The sequence below is a fragment of the Pyxicephalus adspersus genome, chromosome 8, assembly GCF_032062135.1.
Source record: "Pyxicephalus adspersus chromosome 8, UCB_Pads_2.0, whole genome shotgun sequence".
Taxonomy (NCBI): Eukaryota; Metazoa; Chordata; class Amphibia; order Anura; family Pyxicephalidae; genus Pyxicephalus; species Pyxicephalus adspersus.
In genome coordinates, this window is record NC_092865.1 from 43,662,471 (window position 1) to 43,688,380 (window position 25,910).

The 25,910-nt window shown below is 37.4% G+C and overlaps 1 protein-coding gene and 1 non-coding gene across 2 annotated transcripts; one reads left to right on the top strand and one right to left on the bottom strand.

Annotated features, from left to right (window-relative positions):
• Positions 1-265: 265 nt before the first annotated feature.
• Positions 266-25,512, bottom strand: POLDIP3 (DNA polymerase delta interacting protein 3). Its single transcript, XM_072420235.1, has 9 exons — positions 25,374-25,512; positions 22,856-23,228; positions 20,775-20,864; positions 18,820-18,909; positions 13,105-13,260; positions 12,652-12,726; positions 9,971-10,100; positions 4,590-4,656; positions 266-964 (listed from the first exon to the last, which is right to left on the bottom strand). The coding sequence occupies exons 1-9, from the start codon at positions 25,442-25,444 to the stop codon at positions 781-783; spliced, it is 1,236 nt and encodes a 411-aa protein (XP_072276336.1). The 5' UTR covers positions 25,445-25,512; the 3' UTR covers positions 266-780.
• Positions 25,513-25,762: 250 nt separating this feature from the next.
• LOC140337510 (U12 minor spliceosomal RNA) lies at positions 25,763-25,910 on the top strand. Its single transcript, XR_011922052.1, has one exon. It is a non-coding gene; the product is annotated as a U12 minor spliceosomal RNA (small nuclear RNA).

Here is a 25,910-nt window from a genome sequence, read left to right on the forward strand (position 1 = left end):
AAGCTATACAAGTGTTTGTGTCTTCATTTCAGGCTGACAGAGCAACAAAATATATAAATATGTTTGAAGGGGTGATTTTTTTTTTTTCTATACCCACAGTATATTGTGTGATTGGTTAGTTGACAAGGGACACTCACCTAGCACAAGCCTGGCAACCTATTGTCATGCCATAGCAGTACCAGTTTCCATATTGCATCCTAATAAAAATACATACCATATAATAATAAATGATGGAAGAGGGCATACAGGTAAAGCAGAATGTAGACACTGTACAGTAGCATGTATTAACCCAAAAAAATTCACAGTACAAGTTTTCTCCTACAAATCAAACAGCTGCAAATACCAGTTAAAGAAGATAAACATCATCAATACAAACTATAGAAAACGTAAAAATGATTTATGAATAAGACATAACACCAGTTTATCTCAGAACATCAACATTTTTCTTTTTGGAAACACTGGTTTTAAAACTAGGTATTAACATCTGGCCTGTAAAATGGCGTGTAGTGAGAAAGCTTGGCAGATGGAAAAGAGACAGCTAAAATGGTAAATGGCTAGTAACCACAAAACAAAAAATAAAAATAAAAAAAATACTAAATTTGTGCAATTACTTAATGAGTTTTTTCACACCTACTGCAAAGCATCTCAACAATAGGTAGTCCAGGTAAAATACATCATATAATCATTCTTTTGATAAGTCTCTGGTTTCACTAATGCATTGGTCAAAGTGTAAATAAACTCCCACCATTGTTTTATTGCTTCTTCAGGCATTTGTTATTTTCAGAGCTTGATCTTAAATGCAGTTGGATGGACCACTGCAGAGCACCCTGAAGATTTAAAAAGGGCTTTCAGAATAGTTTCTGGATCAACTTCGGCAACTGGGTTTGAAGGAGAACTGGAGGATGAAACATTTCTTCTCATTTCTATATCCTTCTTTGCAGATGATGGTGTATCACTTAATCGCCTTAAAAAAAAAAAAAAATAATGTTAAAGTGATAACTACATATTGATCTTCCTACACGCTTAAGCTGTTGTATATGGGTAATTCATAAAAGTGTTTAATAACAGCAGTCCAGCATCAAAGAAGGGATGGGTGATTAATAATGCAATAAAAACCTTCTGAGCGTATGCTTTATCTCCACACTAATCCTACTCTAAAGTCCTAATAAACAGAGTTAGAAATCAAGCTTTTAAAGGCACTTTTCGGAGCCACCTTATTTTGTGTGAGGTTTAGGCCTTTGTTCATTTGCATTCACATACCCGAGGTACAGTGCAACTACTAGTGGTTTACAGATTCCCACTTTTGAGTAGGGCTGTACAAAATGTGACAATTTTGCTGCTTGCAAATTTTTATTTGTTTTTTAAACTCTGGGTCCAATCAAATGTTTATCTGCTTTTCTTGGTAAATACCAATGTCTAACTCAAGCCAAAACTTTCTATTATATTGTTTTAGATATAGCAAAGTGAAACTATCTGGCATTCAATGCTGTCTATGTTTAGTTAAGGAGATCTGTTAAGAGCTAATGTATCTCTTACTGCGAGTTGATTTCTCCTCTTCTTACCCAGCTGGACAACAGCTTAGTGCTCAGAAGTGGTGACAGGTGGTAACTGGTGAGCTTTTGCAGCCACTTCAGAACTCCTGAAAAAGCTTAAATTGATGCATTTTTTTCTACTTTAACTGAAAATGTCTGAAAAAGCTGTACACAAGTGCTTAAAAAGTTCATACGGTTATAAGTAATAGAAAGAAGTCATTTGTATTTAGGTTTTGCGAATAAAATAACATTTAGCTAAATTCATGAAATACTTGTGTAATTCAATATGGGAAGTTATATTTAATGTACCATTTAAAAGTAAATTTATTTTTACAGGAAGACTAATGTTTGCATCCCTGAAACAGCTTGTTTTGAAAAAGAGGGCAGTGCATTATAAATGTATTATAATAAACTATACATTTATTACTATGCTTTTTCAGTTAAGTATGTAATATTTATGAGGGATTTGCCTATTTAGGCATTTGCCTTTAAAATTCGCTACAGTAATTTTAAGCGCTGATGGATGTACTTTTAAAAAAAGGATGCATAACAAATATTCTGCTTTGTCACAGACTGACTCACTCCCGGCAGAATTATGGACATTACCTAGCAGGGAAAAAATAATTTGTGTCATTAGGCTTAAAATAGTAGGTGAGGGACTACTTTCCTTCTCTTATGTAGCTACAGTGTGCTAGCCCTAGATGTAGTGCTACATTGCTTATATTGATATTTGAAACCTGTACAATTTGTTGCATGTTACAGAAGCACAAAAAAATGTCAACATTACCCCCAGATGAAGCCTGTTTAGGCGAATTGAGTCAGAAAATGGTGAAATGACTGCAACCAACTACTGGATAGCTGTTACACTTACCTCTTCCTCCCTAAAGCACAGACGCATCTCTCCTGTGCATGCAATCAGTTCTGACCCTGGGTGCGCCTGTTCTTCCAAGTTTTATCAGTTTGGCCTATCCCGCCCTCTAATGAGGAAATAGTCTCTTAATCATCCCTGGCTATTTAGCTAGCTTTATTCGAGCAACGGGTCTCCACTAGTGCCGGGACCCCTTGCTCTGCTGAGCATTTCCTCTACACCTGCTTTTTAATTCTGTGCTCTTCCTGTCCAGCTCCTGTGTTAACCCCTTATTGCCCAGTCTGGTGTTTCCCTGCCTCTCACCTTTTGCTGTTCCAGTCTTTTTCTGTGTCTTGCAGCGATCCCTGTGTCTCGTGTCACCTATGCCATCTGTTGCTTCCTGTGTCTGCAGTGGCCCCGTGTCCATTTCCTGGATTTCTGGTTCTTGACTTCTGGCTCGTCCCTGACCTTTCTTGCTGCCTACCACCTTCTTTCTAGTGATTTCGTACTGTTAACCAGCCAGCCCACCCACCCTGGTAGCCATGGACCGCAACTTAGCAGTAACCAGCAGCACAACATTCTCACCACTAAAGGCTATGGAGAAGACATTGTTACTGCTCAGACTCTGTGCCTTGGCCCTTCTCAGGGCTCATACCACTTCTCTGCACGCTGTAGAGGCCATGTCTCTAAAAGCATGACAATACCAATATACTAAAAAAATCATGCTAATGCCAGTATGTATAGTGCATATGGGCCTGTGTAATTAAAGCTTTTCTTGCTTTTTTGTCGTATGTAAAACATTTTGTGTGCCAAAAAGCCCTCTCCTTACTTTAATTTGTCATCGCGTTATTATGGACATGCCTTGAATGAATTTGAATACAGTAGAGAATTACTGGAGATTAAGCAAACCCTGGGCATTTTGTTTGATCTTTCCCAAAGCATATGGTTCTAGGTTGGTGCTACTTTGATGCTTATGGGGCAAAATTTTACAGACAAATATTTGAGGATTCTAAAGATGCTTGAAATTGGCCACGGGACACTGGAAAAGAACTACTAGGGACAAAACCTGTCCCTGTATATACACAAAGCCAGGTTTAGAACTATCCCCTAATGTGACAAGACAGAATCCAGCTGATCAAATAATTGTAGGATGGACCTACACGTTTGGTGGAAGGGCCACTTAGGATAGGCTCAAGGCTACTAAGTGAATTGTATAAACTTCTTGTATACTCACTGTATTAAATTCTATAGCCTTGAGCATAGTCCAACTGTCAAACTCCACCAAAATTGCCATTTCTCAACACCTGGCCTTCTAAAGCACTGGCAGTAAAGTCAGTGACTATGAAGCAGAATGCAAAATAAACAGCAAAATTCCACAATGGGTCTGTCAGCAAATGATCCAAGTTCACATACAAAAACAAGAGGTTCCTTTCAATTTGATCTGGCAAAGCAAATGGAAAGGTACCTTATCTCTTGTGTCTGTTAACGGATATTTCAGTTACCACACTTTTCCACCTTTTACATTAGAAAAGATGGCAACAAACCTACATGTAAAGAAGAAAGATCCACAGGAAACTAGTACAAGGACCGTTTTGCAAGGTTTCCACACTGTGAATACATTCCACAAACATTTTGCTCTAACAGGGCGTATGCCACCCACCACACAGTCACTGTTCACTTGTTTTTTTCCATCATAATTTATGCAGATTATCATTGTGTTCTATTGGACCCTTTTCAGGTGACACTGAAGTAAGCTGTCCAAATAAGAATGACTACAATGTTGAAGAAGCTTAACTTTCAAGCATGAGTGCAAAGTTCTGCTAACAGACATCCAATATTACAATATCGCGAAGGCCGCCTTTTGCATCACCTTTATCCACCGTAGCGATTCTCCAGATTTTATGACACCATGGGACTGCATAATGTAATTAGAACAAAGTCGCTTCACACACTTTCACACCTCCTGCCATTTTCTTGGACAAACATACATCTCACTCTACTAACTTCAACAGTTAAGGAGGATATAAATGTTGGCCAAGTAAATAAGCAGCAAAATATCTTTAACATTATGGAGCAGAAGTTCAATTCAATTTGACCAACTACTACTATCTAAAACAGTACTATAATTCTTAGAATAGAGACAACCCTCAAGGACTCATCCACAAGTGGTACTTTTCTGTACCTTCCAAACAGCAGTTTACAATACTTACAAAAGGATGGGCTGGTCTGAGGTTATTACAGTGCCATTCAAATGAAGATTACATTTCATTGGTTGCCCTGAAAAACACAATCAGTTTTACATAAAAACATAGCAAGCCCCAATACATATAGACAGTACCTAGATAAATAGCTTTAAGATCAACAATTCACAAAACAGCATAGGTGCACGCTGATCGTTTTCAAATGAGATCGGCAAGTATAAAACACTGCAAACATCCTACAAGTGAACTGCGGTCAGGATATGCACATTTAGTATTTACTGATATTGAGGCTCTCTGCAACAGATAAAAACGGTTTGACCCAGAATTTTTTTTTTTGAGCCGGGTGGTCGAAAAGTAAGCAGGGCAAGACACTGAAAATGTAGTGCTCCTTGTTGTTTATGACATAGGTATCCAGCAACCCCTAATATTGGATCAGTATTTACCATACTCCCTTTACTTTGTTCCATCTTTCCAATGCCTGGCTTGTTAGTATGTCCACTACTTCTATCTGTTTGTATTATGGCCCAATTGTCCAGCGCCCTGTATAGTGTTCTATGTTTTGGTATGAAAGTAATCAATGTACTGTACCATGTTAGGCTTAGATCACATTCGCACAAAAACAAAAAAAAAAAAAACTGCCATTTTGTGGATTGATTAAAACTAGATGGTTTCTCAGATGACCCCCAAACACTGAATTCAAGTCACAGTACACTGTAAACAGGAGAAGGAGAAGACCGGGTTCTGAGTTGTTGGCTCATGGAGTCAAAGGATTGGCTGATCAAAACTGGTATGTCTGGGACTTCATGGGAGTCAGGGACCATTACCAATACAGATTTGTGACTAGTGAGCAAATCTGTGGAAAAGAAAAACGGTTTCCAAAAGGCAGGTTAGACCCAGCAATATATGAACTATTTAAGAGATTGAACAAAAGACATTATCAGCTAGATGAAATACACCTATAGAAGTAGAGTTTACAACAAATCTAGAGACGGTGACTGATGGCATGAAAGTATGACGAATATGGTGCTTATGTTTTCTTCAACCATTTTTTTAAATTGGGACATATGCGTGAAGATTAAGTGGAACCCTCCCACACCTCCAAAAAAAAAAAAAAACAATACCTGGTTTAATGACCATGGTATCACAGTGCTGGACTGTCTGGTTCAAACTTCATAGAGGTATTGTTAGGAAGAAAATGAGACACCAGACCCAAAAATGCAGATGAGCTGAAGTCTGCTATAAAAGGGCTTCCATAACCTCAGCAATACCACAGGCTGATCGGCTCCATGCTATGCCACATTGATGCAGAAATTCATACAAATGAAGCCCCGACCAAGTTTTGAGGGCATATATGGACATATTTTTCAGTAGACCAACATTTTCTTATTGGTCTTCTGTAATATTCAAATTTTGGGAACTACTGAATTTTGGGTTTTCATTACCCCTAGGTAAGGGGTAATGAAAGGCTACTGGATTTCTGTACCCCCAACTGAAATTTGCATAAATAACACAATTTTCTCTAAATAATTTAAAACAGAAACTTTACAGGATTTGCTGGTGTCTGTTCTCTTACGATCGTAATAAACAGCTGACATTTATTTAAGATGGAACCTTTTTCTTGATGCAAATATTCCCTTTCCTTCATTGTAGTGACACAAATTACATACATTTTTCTTCAGGTTTTGATTTGGAATAGAATGTGCAGTGTTTCCAAAGCATTTGTGTGTATGGAAATAAATGCTTTTTTGAGCTTTATAGTTTAACATTTTCTGTGACAAATGCTCATTTTAGTTGCTAGCATTTAGAAGGAAACCAAAATTTGCAATGTGGGGGGGATGGATCTATTAACCGATATGCCGATAGTAGAAAATAAACTTGAATGTCCAAATGACAATCTCAGCGTCGAAAACAAATTATTCAATCTCCACATAGAATTCAGGATGGTTTATTTGATCTCTAAATTCAGCAACACACCATTAACATCTGTGATTTGTACTTATTTAAATAAGTGCCTTGTTTTCTGCCTAAAACTGTGAATTTTGCAAAATGACATTTTAACAAATTGGAAATTAAATATATATTATAATGTATTCTCAACACAGAGGATTTAGGTGTAATAAATATTGAAAAGCCTACATTATGGGTCTTAGTCAAACCTAATAGGGCTGAAATGATCTTACTGTCCAAGAAAGTAATAACTGAAGCTTGAAACATTCAAGAACATCTAAAAGATTGTATCAATATTTGAATTGCCAAGGTTTAAACCCCCCTAGCCATCTGATTCTGTCCGAATTTCTATGCAAAAAGGGTTAGAATTTTTTTGCATGGAAATTTATTTTAAATTTTGGGCTGTCAAAAATCAACAAAATGTCCCTTTTTTGGGGATTGTGGGTTATTACTGAAGGTTCATTCAATTTTGCCACATCGGAGGCCCCAAAAGCATAAGTCAGAGGTGGAAAAAACATTTGAGGCCCTGTGCACTTAACCAGCTTTTCTAAATCCTTGACTTTATTTACTAAGGTGTTTGTTGTGCAGACAAACAGCAGATGTATGACTAAAAGCCGTTTTGTTTAAAACGTATAATGGAGAATAACCCCCGGTTTACCTCAGTAGAACTTATCCATGAAAAGAAATTCTTGGACGTTAAATTAAAATGAAAGCCTAAAGCCTTTGAACTTTAAGATTTCTGTTCGGTCAACATTTAAAACTGTTTGCCTTTTATGCCCCTTTAAATTGGGCATCTTCAAACAGGGAAGTCAACAGGCAGATGGTTGCTTGCATTTCAAAATTACAGTTTTACAATAAAAATTGTCCTGGGACAAAGGAGGAAAATGCCCTGTTTAGAGTACATCCCTGCCCTCAAATGCACAAAACTGGCTCTAACTGCAAAAGAAAGAACAGAAGGCCCTAATGCACAACTGTGAATAAATATCATAAGAGTGTGTGGTTTGAGAAACAGAAGTCCCATGGGTCATCTGAACATCAGTCTCAACATCTGCAGCGAAGAAGCAACTCCGGGAAGCTGGCCGGAAAGTAATGACTTTGTAGTGATGACAGTAAAATAACTACAGACTAGTAAGTTTATCTTCTATAGCTGGAAAGGTCCTGGAGAGTACATGATAGTTTCTATCAGAAACTCCTCTGTGATAGTCCGCATGGATTCAAGAAAGACCAAAGTTGTCCAACCAAATTACTCTTGGAAGTAAACAGGTAGACAATGGAGTAGCAGTTGATATAGTGTACTTGGACTTTGCTAAAGCATTTGACACAGTACCCACAGACTGTTAGTATGCAAGTTAGGGTCTATTGGTTTAGAAAATTCAATCTGTAAATGGACAGAGAACTGGCTTAAGAGTAGTAATTATTGATAATTTATATTCTGAATGGTCTAAGGTTATTAGTGGTGATCCCCAGGGTTCAGTGTTGGGACCTTTACCCTTTAACATCTTTATAAATGATTTAGAGTTTGGGATTAAAAGGACCATTTCTGTGTTTGCAGATGACACCAAACTGTTTAATGAAATTATGTCCATTCTACAAGCAGCCAATGACATTTAATATTCATAAATGTAAAATTATGCACTTGGGGGCCAACAACATGCATGCATCATACTGTCTAGGGGAATACATTTGGGGGAGTCAGAAAGGGATCTAGGGGTTTTGGTAGATCATAGACTTAATACCAGCATGCAATCCCAAGCTGCAATATGTAAAGCTAGCAAAGTGCTGTGTTGTATTAAAAGAGGAATAGACTGCAGGGATGGAGACATTATCCTGCCCCTGTACAAAGCATTAGTCAGACCACATCTGGAATAGGCAGTGCAGTTTTGGGCACCAGTTCGCAAAAAGGATATTGTGAAATTGGAGAGAGTGGAGAGGTGAGGTAGGTTTTGCCTGCTCTGGGGTCTATGGTAAGGTTTCCAATAAAATCTTGGGAAATTAAATTTAGATGAATAGTATATCAGCTTTTCTAGCATAGAATTATGCATAATTTGCATAAACTGCAAACAACTTTACGAAGCCCAGACATTAACTTCTGGCGCAAACTGTGCTTTGATATGCAAAAAGGAACAGCTGCAGAGATTGTCTTTGTCATTAAAGAGTTACAAGATGTTACAGATCAGCTCAGCTCTTAAGATTACTCTCAACCTCAGAACCCAACTTCCTTTTCCGAGGAACAATGGAAACAACCTATAAAATATATTTCCTCTTCCAAATGTATTGATCGTTTAGAAAATTCCTTTAAAATACTGCATAGATGGTATCAAAATTAATAATTATATCTCTAAACTTTGTAGCTCTACTTCTCCATTATGCTGGAGATGTGATAAAGAAATAGGATGACTATCATGGTCTTGTAAAGATTGGATAATTTTTGGAAATCTATATTTATATGTGTATCAGAATTAATGTGCTGCATATTTAAACCAAACCCTGCGTTAGCCTTATTGAATGTAGGGATTGATATCTTTCCACATAACTTCTGTGTAATTCGCTGCTCGGCATACTATCACAAAATTGTGGAAATCAACGGAAACTCCAAACTTTTTGAGAAAAAAAAAAAAGAAAACTAAATAAATAAAAAGGTATTGCTTTTGAGGATTGGTTCCAACTTCCTATTGGTAGCTTTGTCTAATAAGTGTTCTAACAAGGCTACTTTTTGGCCTCCTATTAAGCAATAAGAAAAGATGAAGTGTAAACAAACAATGAAAAGATTTTGAGAAAAGGAAGTTTCATTGTCAGTAAAGTATGTAAAGTGCATTACAGTACGGTGAAAAAATTATACGTGTGGCATAGTCATGGGTTTGCTGACATGGGATGACTTGCAAAAAGACTGTAAATTCATGGGCTACAGTAAGTTGACTCTGTTCTGGATGCATTTATACAAAATAGTAAAGAACAGATTACAATGCAAATACTTTTTTACTTTATATTGTATGAATGCAGAAAGATGTGATCCTTTATTCATCTCAGCAATTGTTTATTTTACTTTTCATCTGAATTGTTGCTATATCTTTTATTTTGATGTTAAAAGTTAAAATGAGCAAAAATACTTTGTAATTGATTTTGTCTGCCTATATCTGCCTGCAAAAGCAACAAATATGTAAATATTTTGAATGTTAGATTTATTCTCAATACTAAATGAACAAAGACACCTGCAATTTTTCATATGAAAAAACATTTAAAAACAAACAATATTAGTAATTCAAAAACACAAATCCACTGTACACCAACATGCAGAATTTAATTAAAACAGGGCAAGTTCAATGGAACATTTTATTAGCCAATACATACAAAAGCTCAATGTTACTGTGTAAATACCCCATACAGAATCAAGATTCATGCAATTATAAGATGGTCCTGAACTGAATATTTATCATACTACTCACCATCTAAGTATCTGTTGTTGTATTTTTTATAGGCACCAACAGCATCATCTTTTCTTACAAATACAACTTCTGCAACACCTGGACTCAGCAAGCGAGCACGCTTCAGGGCCCCACAAACACAGAATAACTCCTAAAACAATTACGAACAAAAACAATTAGGGAAATTACTTTTATGGTGCATGCATACTGTTAAAAAACAATGCACTTGGAAATCCGTATTGTATATTAGTTTTCTGGGGCAATATAAGAAATTAAAGGAGAAGAAGGGGCTTGGGGACCAGGTTGTCACCCTTGTCCCACACCTTTGGAGTTAGCACCATAGTATCAAGGGAGTTGTGAGGGGCAATGAATGGGCTACTCTGGCACTATAAACCCCAACTTGTATGTAAAAATTAATAATAACTGATATCATATAGGGATAGAAATGAGAAGTGGGCGCTAAAGGAGTCCCTACCCTTTAGTAAATGCCAGAGTTTCCAATGTGAAAGTAATAAGGGTTTTTTTTTTCCATCTGGGGGGGGATTTACTAAGGAAAATGTAGGATAGATAATGTGTTAGAGGGAATCAACCTGTTAGTGTACTATAAAGTACCATAGATCCAGTCTTTCAGTATAAGCAGCTTGATTATACGAGGCCGGTAGGTTAAGACCGCAATTCATTGTTGATTGTTGCAAAATCCTACGACTGACCACTGCGTGTTTACTACTCCATATGAATATGCAGAATAGAAAACATATCTGTTTTAGGTCTTGTGGAGCAAGGAGTATAGCAAGTGTTTGTAACATTAAATAATAACATGGGAAAAGGTAATCATCTTATTTAACACCACTCTGCCCATGAAAGATGGCATAAGAGAAGACCACAACATTAACGTAGTTTTTTTAACAAGTCTATAAGCGTGGGTAAAATGAGGTGTATACATTTTAGATGGATTTTTTTTGAATCTGTACACCTAAATACCTAAAGTGGGATATTTTGAGCTTCAATTGAGTTTGTGTTTAGGAAAAAGTAGAGAGCAATGGATTTGTCATTGATGGTGTATTCAGATAATTGTTGAATATTCAAAAAGTTTGCATACTTGAGAAGAGAGAGTCAACTGGTTTTAAAATAAATAAAAGAATGTCATCTGCAAAGGCAGTCATTTTTATTTCAGTGTGGCCAAATGTTATACTGGAGAAGTTGACCTCTGCCTTAAAAGATTCTTAGAAGTGGATTTAGGGCCAGATTAAAAAGTAGTGGGGATAAAGAGAATCCCTGTTGCGTGCCACTATGCATGCATATGTTATAGGGTGTGAGAGCTGGTTTTTCACTATAAATGTAGTGGGGTGATTATACAAGAATTTAATGTAGATTTGAAATTGAGTGCCAAAATGTCTATGTGCTAAGAGTCTATGCAGGGGGGGCCAGAGAATCTGGACTCTGTATTGGGCAAAGCAGCTCAGTGTCTTTGAATGGTTCAGGTATTAAGTGTGGGCTTGGGTAAACATGGGGCAGTAGGCTAGTAAATTTCTAGCAGAAGTGGGGAGATATAGATAGGTTTCCGAACATTTGTAGAATTCTGTAGAGAGGCCATCTGAGCCAGGAGATTTTCCCATAGGATTTTCCCATAGGGAGGGACTTAATTGCCTGGTCTCTCAATTGTAATTGAGGCACTTAATGTAGCGTGTTGGTTGGTGCGGAGAGGGTAGTCAAATCAGTTAGATATTCAGGAAAAAGATTTGTAAACATTGGACCAATAAGAATACTTTTTGATGTGGGGTTTCATATTCCCCAAGGGTCTAGTAAGGGTAAAGGGTCAGTCAGTTTGCTAATTTGTGGGTGTGACCTGTCCATTTCTTGATTGTGAAAAGGATTAAAATCACCACCAATAATAACGTTTGGATAACTACCAGACAAAAAAAAAAAAAAAGAGTGGGCATTGGGGGTGTTTGGGACATACAAGTTGAGGAGTGAATATGCGATACCCTGTACATACATACATACACCTTTAGCTGGATGTACTGTGAGCCCTAATCCACCCGTTTATCTATTTGGAATGTCAAGAATTTGCAGAACACAATGGCCACGCTGCTTTTTTTTTTTCAAGTCAGTTTAGGTTTGAATGTTACTTATCCCAAGTGGCTAAAAACTTTTTTCCTTTAAAATGTTTCCAGCACTGTTGTTCAGTGACACTTTTGAAGGCTCAATGTCCCATTCCAATCCTGACTAATGATGCTACGACTCAGCTATAAAATACTTCTCTCAAACCCTGGGGATAAAAGTAGAGCCATAGATCAATGTATGCATCCAGCAAATACCACACTATATATGTAAAAGGAAAGCAATGTTTTTACATGTTTTATACTTTGGTGATAGGTCCACTTAAAGCTTTGAAGGAAATATACACTTAAAAACACTGTATAAAATCTTCAGTGACCGAGGGTAGGACTGTGGTGTACAAATTACAATCTGTAGCAAGTCAGATAAGAGCCCCCGTTGCTGATATCCAACATTATCTAACAATTTCCTTCCAAGCCCTACTGTCCCTGGCCTATTCATAAATTTCAATAGTTTAAATTCTCGAGTCTCAGCATTACCTCATTATGTGAGCCTTGACAGCGGTACCCATTTTGACAGAGCTGAGTAAGGCATTATGCCAGCCCCCTAGTTTACACTAAACATGTGAAAAAAGGTCTACTTACCACAATATCCTCCTCTGTAACTCTTGGGTGCAAATTATTCACAGTCATTTTTGTGCCTTCTAGAGGGCTAAAAGGCTAAAAATAAAAAAATTAAAATGACATTTTTAGATTTTAGATTGTTAGCTGTAGGGTCCAATACTCCTTAACACACCCCTTTTTTCTTCTCTCTGCCCATATACTTTAAAAGCTATAAAAGTTATGTTTCTAGAAGTTATATTGGTGTGGAAAATATACAGAACTTTGGTCAGTCTGGGTTACAACTGGGTTGCTTTTATCTTGTTAAAACGGCCACAGAAAGTGTTCAGAAATCTTACTTTAGGGTATTTACCTGAACAGATTTCTGAAGAGGAAGTAAAGGGAAATAACTAATTGGAGCAAAGACAGCAGAAATGAGTTTATAAAACTCAATCTAGAGTTATATATAAACTATTTATAAATTCAAATAAAACTTACCTCTGTTGGTGGAGGCGGCGCAGTTGAGGTTGCCTTGCCAATAAGTGTTCGAGATACACCAGTTAAAGATTTCTCATCCCAAGAAGGGTGTTTAGCAACAGAAGCTGCATAAGTATCATTTTGCACCACTTTAGTGAATGGTAATGACATCTCAGCCTGTAAGAAAAAAAAAATGGCCAGCTGTACACATGAAGCAACAGGTTAACCACAGTCATAAATACCCAATTTGTTAAATGGGAAAATGTTGGGCTTAAAGTCTACAAGCAGAGGATTTTCAAAGATTTGGGAGTGATGGCACTCTTTTTAATGTCCTGCTGGGGGGGGGGGGGGGAGTGAAATCTCTCCATAGTAAGATGAAATCCCTCAATGAACAGAATAGGTGCCCTCATTGGAAGATTTCCTCAGTGTCCGCATGAAAAAATTGTAATTTGCATTAGTTTCTGTCCCAGGATGAGTTGTTATCACAACAAACTTTACAAATACAATTACAAAAATTACTTAGTAGATAATGCTGGCCAGTACACTTAGAAATATATACTTGATTGGATTCTATCTTCAGACTATAAACAATCCACTAGGCAGGGAAACAGAAGTTTAATGAAAAATAGTGTGCATATAAGCTAGTATTAACCACCCGGCTGTTAAACCCGACCTTGGTTCGGGGTAAAAACACTTGCAAAAAGTGTTAAACCCAAACTTTTCTCAGGTGGTTAAACAAACGTTATATTGCAATCTGATTGTCATACATTGTATGACAATCGGATTACAACTGTAAGAATATACTTACTGGGTCCCCGCAGCACCTCCGGACACGTCTTATCTCTTCCTTCTTCTCCCGGCGAGTGCAGTGACAATGTCCGGGGTTTACCGGTGATGTCGCTGCATGCGTCAGTGCGGGAGGCGGGGCGGGAAATTCAAATACCTTTGTATCGAGCTCAATACAAAAAAGCTGTATTGAGTCCAATACAAAGAAATCTTTAAATAATATATATATAAAATTGTATTTTATATATATTATATAAGCTACTGTACATATACATTACACACTATTTTTTTTTTAAGATTTTTTTTAAAGTTTTTTTTATGTTTTATAAAAAAAAATGTATTATTAAATTTATAAAATTTTGGACATATTTCGGTGAGTTATGGGGTAATTTGTTGTAATTCAGTGAATTATAGCCTACAATCTAAAATAAATTTCCATGCAAAAAATTTAACACTTTTTGCATGGAAGTACGGAAGTTCGGAAAGAATTAGAACACCCGGCGTTCGCGTCCCTCGGCGATTCCTGATGATGTCCGTGCGTGCGCCCGTCGATGGGGGTCGTAGTGGGAAATTCAAATATTTTGTATTGGATTCAATACAAAGTCCTGTATCCAATCCAATACAAAAAAATACAAAATATATTTATGTGGTTTTGTCTATAGGTATGTGACACTGGACTGTTGGACACTAGGGAGGTGTCTTAGAAAAATGTATTACTATACAGTATACCGAATTATCGCATTTTCAGTATTTTTGATTTATTTATGTATTCTTGTTTAAGCTGATTTTTGTGTTTTTTATTTAATTTTTTTAAAAAGTATTTTTTTTTTTACATGATTGTGCGTTTCAAACTTTTTTTATATTCATGATATCTACTAGACCCTTGTTCGGACATATTTCTGTAAGTTACAGGTCTACAATTTAAAAAAAAAAATTCATGAAAAACAGTGTACCGCTTTTGGTACAGAAATCTAGACATCAGTGAAACGCCCAGGAGGTTAAATACGCTGAGGTGAATGTTTTTACTTCCCACTGCTAAGAGTTAAATATTTAGGGCAGGACCAATGCAGATAGAAGACTACTGGAAAATAAGTAGATGTGGCTTTCTTTGCAGTCATGCTAAATTTAGGTGTACAAATGTTCTCAGATCTATATATACCAAGAAACCAGACCTAACATGTACACAACTATGCAGAGTTTCTTAACTCTACTTGAGCTGGCTGTTGTATAATGTGTGCACGCACACACAAGGATGTGACTGGCAATTCTTCAGTAGGTGTCCTGTTCACATCACAACCTATGTTCTGGCACAGGGTCTGAATGCTAGATGGGTGAAGGTGTTGGCTGCAAGTTATGTCACATGCTGACAGTGCTAGGCAGAATAAGATAAAACAATAGAGGTGGGGGGCAACTGAGGATCTCAAGGGCAACACGCAGGCCAGGATTTTCACATACATATTTTCTGACCTTGCAAACCACAACCTATTTGAATGTACTGCTGATTTGATAGAAAAATACTAAAACGTGTGCAGATCCTGGCCCTGAAGGACTGGAGTTGGATATGTCAAACATTGAGAAAGCTAAATTCTACTAGGCCTGTGTTGGAAGTGACTAAAATTGATAAGAATATGTCTTGTATATAAGGATAATTCTGCCTCCTTGAAAGCAAACTAAAAACATCATTGTCTGTTGGGACAGATGCAGACCTGAAAACAACCATAAAGGAATTGCTGAGCAGAGACAATGATTGAACGTCTATGAGTGGATGCTTGGGGATCATTAATACTTTGGCCAGTTTGACCACCTGATGATATTTCCTGCACAAACCAGATTACTATAGCTTCAGCCCTCCTGGAGGAGGCAGGGGTCTGAGATAATCTAAAGCCTAGGACAAGGATAAACTTTGTGACTGCTAGAGCAAGACTTCAGCAAAGATGGATTAACAATGTGATTTGCTCTGGACTTGCAGATGGGAGTGGTTCAAGGAGAGAAAACCCTGGCTGGTGTGGTTTTGTTTGAGCGAGAATGAGCATGTGTTAGTTATAGAGCAAGACTCATTTCTTCTCAGATATAAAAAACTGGCTGCCATACCCAGGGAATGCGATTACTTTATATAGTCATACACCTCAAAATGATAGCCTATATGTTTCTAAAAGTTCTTAATTATCCAGCTCATTGTATATTTAGTAGTAATTAATCATATTCAAAAAGACTTGGTTCTTGTAAGGTTGAATACGCCTTCCAAGCTGCTTGCTCAGTTTTACTAGTCTGGAAAAATAGACCGGTAAAATGAGATAGCGGTTTGGAAGGCTGTGAAATATTAGAAGAACAAATCCAGTTGAAGGTGATTACCTTCTACGATCTGGATAAATATGAACTTTCACAGGTATTAGTCAGATTGCTGAAAATGAGGGATGACAGACTGAGCATTGGAATTCTGTAGCTACTTTTGTAAGAAAACCTGGGTCAATTCTTAGCACTTTTCAATCAGAAAGTACCATGCAAAAGCAAGTTTCTGTTTGCCTCAACTATCTTTGCGAAAGAAATCTATCCTTAGTAGAAATTTCTGTGACTGCATAGATAAACTACATTTTTTCAACACTGAGCCAAGCAACATTACTTCTCTACAAGCATATCTTCCCAAGCATCCAACACATGTGGCCTTCTGCCAACACATTGGTTCCTCCTCATTCTTACACCCTCTCTTTCCACCATGACTCTGTCCAAGACAGACACAGAGGGAGAAAAATACAGTATTCAGAAGGGGAAGTAGTTAGGTCTGCAGATATCACATTAGTCAGCCCATTCAGCTGCAACATCTTTTAGCCCTGTTATTTAAATTAGGTTGCCTATCCACTGGTATTTTCAATCATATTTTTGCCTTTTAAGATGTCCCAGTACTCCCAGAAATTCTCCCTCAACCCAACTCTTTTTGAGTACTGTCCTTGTGTTCTTCCATATGCCTCCAAACAACTAGTTTCTTGACCATTTTTAATAATTTTGACTTGCACACACTTGACAAACTGACGAGTATCACACCATCCAACTATGAAACAAAGTACTAAACATACGACATAATAAATGGGCTAGCCCTAGCAACCAAGCAGTCTGCAAGGATCAATCACTTCCCAAAATGTAAAAAAAAAAAAGTTCAAACCAGTGGCACTAAAAACATTTAAATGTTCCAATATAAAAACTTTCTTGTGTAGTTAATCTTTCAAATATCCCGAATAAATCAAATCAATGTACAAATATTACACTCAACAATGATTAGACACATATTACACACAACAAAGATAAAATTTTAGGATGTACTATTACCAACCTAAGCAGAAAAAATTCCATTTAAATAAAAACAAAGCAAGAGAGACAATATCCTTTGGTGTTCTCAATCCATAGATGCCATAGTAATGGAATTTTAGGGGATGTTAGCAACTGGCATCCGCCACTTACATCTATAAAATTTTGTTTATCTGCAGAAAAATTTCTCCATTAGAGAAATTGGGGTTTGAGTTAGAGAAGTGGACAGTTCTGTGTAACAGGGGAGCACATTTTAATAGGCAGAATTTTCTTATGTTCTAAAGACCCCATAGAGATGAAATCTTAGGGGGCAATGGCCAAGGTTGTTACCCGGTTGCACCTACATTTTTGGAATGACCCATTTTCAAAGAGAAATGCCCTATACCCACAATAAACATTTGCTGCATTCCGTTCATAAAGAGCCATAACAGACCTCCATGCTGCTATTTTTAACAGCCTCCTATTCCCTTTCCTTCACTTTCTGTAAAGATGACAAAATTTGATTTTTCATGTTTTGATTTGGAATAGAATGTGCAGTGTTCCCAATAAATGCATGGAAAATAAAGTTATTATAAAGATTTTGAGCTTTGTTCACATTTTTTTTTAACACATTGCTGTTATTCTACACACAACTGTATATTTCAAGGAACAACAAATTCCTCACTTATTCATTACAGTGTGTGCTTCAGAAAAGGAGCCCAATCAATACAGTAGCAAAGACAAAAAGCAGACACACTTCGGTCAGATAGGATTGGGTGTGCCTACAACCTTTTACTACTAAAAGTCACCATGTTTCTTGGACATCAGGAGTAAGAGTGAAGTTGCAAAATACTTTACAAGGCATAGGAAAGACACAAGCATAACTGTACTCGTAATGCAGTGGGTGCCCATCAGTGCCAGTGGCAGATCGTTTTTACCGCTGAACACAGTAGGGTGAAGCAAGGCCTTGGCCAAGACCCACTCATTAACCTCTGCACTCAGAACTCTCCAATGTAAGGAGCTAAATCACCCAGGAAGCAAAGCTACTTCACCTGGTCCTGGTGCATGGCAAATGAAGCTTGCCTTGTCTCAAAAAGTAGAACATTTATAAATTGCTACAGTAATAAACTGGTTACAGGAGGAAAATTACTTATTTCAAGGACTGCTCTTTATTGCAGACAGGAGGCAATCACCACTTTAGGATAAGAGACAAACGTGTTCTGACCTTTGACAAGCAATGAAACAAAAGTGACCCCAGACCCTCTTCAGGACAGGTAATGGAAGCAAACTTGGATGGTCAACCTTTTAATGTGAGGAAGCCTGTGTGGGTGAAGGCTTGCAGACCAGAACCTAAGGAAGAGTCTACTAGCACCAGAACATCCCTTAAAGTGCTTTGGCAATGCATTTGCTTTTCCTGGTGGAGGAGTCACCTGTCATGTGAGCTTCTGGAAGATTTAGGGAAAAAGAGGCAATGCATGAACCATAAAGAAGCCTCCAGAACGCCCCAAATAAATATAGGAGAGGCAGTAAATACTGAAAAGCAAATCAGACAGGGGAGTGGTCACCATAGCAAAAATGCACAACAGGTGCAGAAGAACAAACAGGACATGCTTTTCAGTTTTTACGTTATAATCAAATGAAAGGCAATAAAGTATGTTTATCCATCTTTACCTTTTCTTTTTGCTGAGCTGCAGCTGTAATCTTTATTTGTTTAGTAGGAATGTGATCCAATTCCATTTCCTCTTCATCATTAACATCTTGCTGTGAACATGTGAAAATGATATAGTTATGGTTTATATGTCAGACTTCTAACCTCTTTCCCAAACAAGAAAATGTAAACTAACATTCAGCAGAGCATTTTCCAAACACCAAGAGGACATAAAAATAATTCTGTTGCCAGACTACTTCAACAATCTTTCTTAGATTAAATACATGAAATAAATTTAAATGTGTATGTTTTCCTACTTGTTTAGCCTTCCATTGTAAAGAGCTAAAACTCCTAATACGCACACAGGCTTCAGAAAGTATTCAGGCCCAGTTTTTTAATTTTGTTTTCTTACAATCTTTATGTCATTAATCTACAATATGTCCCCCATAATGACAAAGTGATAACAGAATTTTAAACATTTTTGTAAATTTGATGTACATTTTATCTGCCACATTAGGTTTACTTGGGGGAACAATTCGTTTAAATTATTTTGTGCTTCTTAAAAAAAAAATAAAAAATAAAAAAAAATAAAAAAAACACACATCCTAAAACATGCGGTCTCTGCTTTAAAATTCTTGCCTGGGGGAGACCTTGTGGTGTTACAACCTACAAATGCAAATACACCTGACTGACTATAATACAACAAAATCCCTGACATTGTTCAAGTATACCAACAATATAAAAATGTATACATTAATATATTTTTACATACACCTTGCCTTCCATTTTTTTTTATTTACCCTTCAGCTCATACATGTGAAATTTTAAATCAAATAATCATGAAATAATTAAAGTGCACATTCCAGATTTAAAAAAAAATTTGCATACACTCTATTTTCATCATGAAGTACACACGTTTTATACTCCTCAGTTCAGGCCACATGGATAATAAAGCAGACCTAAACTCCAACATTTTTAATTTATATAGAAAGGTAAACAAAAAAAAAAGAATAAATAAATAAAAAAAAAAGCAAGACGACGGATGAGAAGATGGAGATGGTCCACACACCCAAGCCACATGACCATGATGAACAGATGAGCTGGCATGCTTTGGGTCCTAATGTCAGACACTACCAGCTTATTTAGCAACCCTAGGGATGACAGCGGTTCCTCTCTCACACACATCTTGCTGTCTGATAGAGCAGCACCTTACATAAAACTTCTCAGGCAGTCATTTATAAGAGGCTCTAATGGGGTGGCATTTTTTCTCTGTTAAACAATAAGGATACTTCTTTATCTTTACACTATCTTTATATGCTTTATAATGCCATAAGTTTCATTCATGTTTTGCTACCCTGTGAAGTTACTTTATTTACCATTAATACATATATATAGCAAGATACATCTTTGCTATGACCTACTACTTTGAAGCACACACGAATATAAAATGCGTTTGTTACCTGGGTGGAAATCTTTTTGATATAACAGCACTAAACATTTAAAATGATTCAGTTTTACTAGCCCGTTTGCAAATTTTTGCTTAAAGTTTATTTATAGTTTCATTTTTGTGCCAACTGACATTTATTCTGAAATTGCTCCAGAGCTGGTGGGCATACTTTTTTTCTCATATTAGCTTCCTTGACACAACTTTTGTCCTAATGTTAAACAATGGCAACTACAGACTGCAAATGGTAGAAGCAAGCTTAGGTATCCTATCCTTACTAATATGAAACACACCTGAAATCACAAATCCCTGAGAAGAGCATCAGGGAGCCATTAACAGCACATATATCAACTCTAACAAAGCACACCATCAAGGTCTCCCTCCAATGTCAAGATTTCTACACTGTCAAAATTTGGTCAAGGTCAACCAAACAATAAAAACGTACTTTTAAGTGGAGGTGGAATTGATACCAAACAGAGTATTGCCAAATACATAAAAAAATTGAATATTTATATAGAAAATAATTAACCCAACCTGTTTAGCAGTTTGGTGGTTGATAACATTTATTCTCATTCCTTTTCGGGCACGAGATACAATGGAGTGGCTTGATTTCTGTTGTGGAATCTGAAGAGAAAAAAAAAAAAACACACGTGTATTTAAATCTCTGTTAACCATTTCCAACATCCAATTAAGTTGGATGACCGCTTAGACTCTTCCTGTATTTAATAACCTTTTGTTACAAGGTCATTAAGACTAACATCTGTAGTTATTTTTGAACATGTGGATAATGTTCATAGTAGACATTGCACAAACACTGACTTTATACAGAGATCTTGAGAGAGTCAAAAGGAAGCCAAAATATCCGAATTGGAACTGCCAAGTCCCTTCATTCATTTTTACTGCTAACTGCAGAACGTCCTTATTTAATGGTTTGCCAATTCGGGTAAAGAACTTCCTAGAAACCTTGTTCTTCTACATCAGGTATAACTGGCTGGTGAGTCAATGAGCTTTGTATTCCTTTAGCATGAAACAAGTTCTATGCTTGACTAGTGGCTTGTATGGTTAGCATGGAAGCCAAATTCACTAATGTGAAACCAAGCTGCCACTAGTAGCACCCAAGTAGTTATTTCCACAGATTATAGCTTGTTTAATTTCAATCCAACATCTGCCCCATTGATTTTAGGGTCAATTCACTTTGGTCGATACAGACCACTACATAATAATCCTTATTATCGGGGAGTCCAACTACTCTGGCTTTTTTGCTTTAATCATGTATTTACTCAAGGCTTTTGGTTTTTTTACCTTGCCAAATCCACTTGATTTTGTTAAACATAAGCTGAATTGGGTTAAGGTTAACACTTTCCCTTGTGTGCTTCATAAAATATCCTTGTTTCGACTTCTTGCAACCCTCCTTGACATGCTTTTGGCACTAATTTATTCAATTGGTTTAAACTCATTTTTTAATTTTATTTTATTTAATTTTACTGATTTGTGTAAGGTTAAGCTTATACACTAAGATAAGCTAATTGTTTAGACTATTATTACATGATAGATTGTGATAGTGAAAAAAGGTTTATGAAAGTTACTGTTCTGATTTTGGAAGTATGTAAGTTAGCCTGTTCCTGAAGCCGCATACACAGGTACAATAATAGTTGATGGAAAGGATCTTTCACGATCCTTCCCAACGACTAGCACTGCACGATGCATGAACGAGTGCTGTACATACAGAACCGTTCTGCTCTATGGAAAGGGTAGGGGGAGAACCAACGCAGCAGCACCGCACTCTCCCCCTTCTCTTGCATTAGAATTGTTAGTCGTCCATCGTCCGTGGATCCGTCACAACGATCGTTTGGACGACAGGTGCTGTACACACGCCAGATTCTCGTCCGATATAGGCCCGGAGCCGATTATCGGGCGAGAACCAATGGACGTGTAAAATAGAATTTACTTGACTTTTCTCTCAGTTCTCTCAGAATTTATGCTAGGATAAATAAAATTAAAAAAAAGACAAATAATAAAAACACATAACCAATAAAGTGACCCAGAGTGATCACACAGGTAAAATGCATTATTGTGGAAGGTACTGCGTAATATGTGGGCGCTATAAATCCTGAATAATAATAATATTAATAATAATAATAATAATAATAATAGGGACATCGCCTGTCCCTTTTCACAATGATGACCTGTCTAATCTAAGAGCTGAAGGTAGTGTAGGAAGCCAGGCTTACATCTGCAGCTAATCTGTAGGCAATTCCTCCTCCACATTTGCACCCTTTTCTAAACAACAAAGTTCATCCAAGGGGTTGGAACTGAAGTCTCAAGCAATTCTGTTTACCTGGAAATGGAGTCAACTAAATCATAATGCACTACAGCTCTCACTTGTCACATACTATCAGAGGTAGAAGTGCCATAAATGCAAACCGCGGGCCCATCACAGAATTAAAGAGCCCACTGTTTACGCTGGCAAGCAGGTTGAAAATAGATGTTTACTACTAAAGTTCCACTGGTTAAAAATGGAGAATGCCCCAAAACATAGTTACTATCAACAATACCAAAATAAACATTTTTGAATATGTACAAATGTGAGAAATCATTTCCCCAAGAAAACTTGCCTGGATGGTCTTGGTGATGTTTATGGCAGAAGAGCCAGAAAAAGTTGGTGGTTTACCAGCCACTGCTGGTGCACTCCTCTTAAGACTTATCCTCTCTCGTGCATCCATTATTTTAGAAGGTTTCTCATCAACACACACCTGTTGCTTCCTGGAATTCAGCATTTGCCGGGCATCCTGCAATTTACCTTTTATACGGAAACGAGCATCTTTGGCTATCAGTTTTTCTCTGGCATCTTTTACTCCTAGTTTAAGACGTGCATCCATTACACCAATTTTCTGTCGAGCATCAAAAGTTTTGTGAAAGCTGGTGGTAAGTGGACGACCACCTACTAAAGAATGTAACTTGGATCTTACTATTCCTCGGTTACCAACCCTAAAGAGGGGAAAAAAAAAAAAAAAACAATTCAGTTTCAGTAGCAAATGAAAACCAACCAGAAGAACCTGCCCTTGTAGGCATTCCTACAACCAGTAAGCAGCTCCAAAAGCATAATCATGGAGGGGCAGGATATGTATCCCTCAAAAGACTCACAAAAAGAATTATAAGTTTAAAAAAAAAAAAAAAAAAAAAAAAAAACTATTGAGAAACAGAAATCTGAAATTCATGAAGTTTAATAACTGTACAATTAAAGGGTTAACAACTAACAAGTCTAAAAAGAAAAGCGACTACTTGCAGCCTAAAGAAACGACTGCCTCAAAAACCTTGTCCTCAAACCTATCAGAGCTGAACATCCACATAGAAGACCATGGTGCACCTCTGGAAATCTAGGACTGCCGACTCACAACCCCTTATGAGAGACGTTTTTCACATTCTATTCATTCATCTCTGTCCAGAATAGAATGTTGGATGCAAATTCTAGCAGCCTGGATGATCAGGTCCCACTCTAGTGATTCAAGGAAACTACGGTTTGGGCGCACACTGCTGTATGTCCTGATCTTTGATGGCTGCCTGGAATACATGAAATCATTTTATCAACTGCCAAAAATCCAATTTTCCTGCAGGAAGCCAGACTTAGGTCAGTGACTGCTAGCCCTATGCACAAATATACTATGCTAGAACTCTGATAAAGATTTGCATTAGACTCATTTCAGCAACTTCTGATTCATGGGATGTATCTGTATGTGCAAGGACTTGTCCCTAAAACCCAACGTAATATGAAAGGATTTTCCATTTTGAACTACTTGAATTCTAATACTTGTTTAACTTTTTCAAAGTTTATCATCTTGAACTTGCCAGATGGAAGTTAAACAAAGGTTAGTAAAATTTCTGGGAGACGAGTTCTATGACAACCGAAGAAGCTTCCTAAAACAAATTTAAAAAGGTAGACGTCTTTTTCAAATCAAAATGACAAAAAGTGGCTATAACATTAAAGAGGAAGTAAACCCAAAAACATCCCAAAAAAAAAAAAACATACCCCGCAGAGTAGTCGATCAGTGTGGAGGTTTCTACCATGAGGTCCCGCATCGTCCCGGCATCCGTATTTGGGCCAGTGCGCTAGGTGCCACCATCTTCTCTCTCTTCTTCTCCCTACGTCACCGGACCCAGGAGCGAGATCGGGTGACGTAGATGGAAAAAAAACTTGCTGAGCTCACTGCGCCATGTGTGAGATCGGCAATTTTTTCCCTTTTAATGACAGGGCTCTGTCGTCCAGTTGTTGTGCACTTTTTTTTTGTTAATTATCAGATGATCGGTCGTTAATCATTCGTTTCAACAATAATTATTGCACATATGTACGTAGCTCTAATCAGAACAATTTGATTGAAAAACATTTCTATGGTGATGCAGACAATGACTTACTGCCTTCAGTTTTACAATAAAGAGGATGTAAATTTAAAAAGCCCAAAACAAGAAAACCCACACTTAGCTTCAATCCCGCAGGGCAGTCAATTGGTCCGGAGGGGTGTTCTATCGGGTCCCGCGTAGTCCTGACATCTGTCCCTGAGCCGGTGCGCTGGGGGCCGCTATCTTCTCCTCTTCTTCTGGGCCCAGGCGATTAAGAATTAAGGAGCAGTGCCGCACCTTTTTTTTTTTTTTTTTTTTTTTTTTTTTAAAAGGGTGTTGCAATAAAAAAAAAAAAAACAGAATTTTTTCCTTACATAAAGAGTTGTCTACCCTTTCTCATGTGAGGTGAAGTTGTATGTTTAGGTACTCTTTAAGGGCCAGTCCCCCCCTGACACATTACAAGCCATGTTAGTCGGCAGCTGAGCACGTGACTTCCGTGTCTGCGGCCAGACATACACAGAACGAGGGCTCATCGGGCATATCTCGGCTGTGGTGACATTACACAGGGCTTCTCAAGACGCATGAAGTGCAGTCAGCGAGAAACAAAGGAACTGCAGGTTAACACACCCCAACATTAAAATAAAAGCCACATATGTTTATATAAACAAAAATAAACATCACAAGCGGCAACAAATAGTTCTACATAAACGGGCTTTCAACGCTCGCTAAGGGAACAAGGCGTAATAAGAACTTGTTGTAAAAAGTACAGCGGAAATACACTGCTAATAAACCGCTTACCTTATGTTTATTTCTGAGCCTGACACAATTCTTTTCCGCTTAATCAATTCATCCAACGACACGTCCGCCATATTGTCACCCAAATAACGCCCACGTCCTATACGACGGCTTACGCCTTTATGAAGTGACGACACGACGTACAAACGCAAACGGAATTCTGGGACCCATCATGCATTTCGCTAATACTAAATATTTGCATACGCTCAGTAGTACAAATACAGGCTTATCTTAGTTTTTAATTTATGTTTTTGGCAAAAATATAAGAAACAAACGTTTTGAGCAAAACAAAAATCTAAATATAAGAAATATATTTAAAAGAAAAAAATGCATCTCCATGACTGCGATCACGGTAAATTGGAAGGGGATCTTCTCAATTAATAATAATCTGTATGCCTTAAACTAATGAGTAAGGAAAATAACGAATTGGGGTGATACCTGATTCCTCACCAATTGTGAGAGAAATTTTTGAACGGGTACAGGTTTGCCCTAGGAGGACTTGCTTACTTTGCAGGACCTTCAGGTGCAGAAATCTGCCCG

Excerpts from the sequence above, each read along its gene's own strand:
- POLDIP3 (XM_072420235.1), bottom strand. The coding sequence starts at position 25,444 with ATGGCGGACGTGTCGTTGGATGAATTGATTAAGCGGAAAAGAATTGTG. Across the intron at positions 18,910-20,774 it reads ACCACCAAACTGCTAAACAG|CAAGATGTTAATGATGAAGA; the intron begins GTTGGGTTAATT and ends ACATGTTCACAG. Across the intron at positions 965-4,589 it reads TCAGACCAGCCCATCCTTTT|GCGATTAAGTGATACACCAT; the intron begins GTAAGTATTGTA and ends TTTTTTTTTAAG.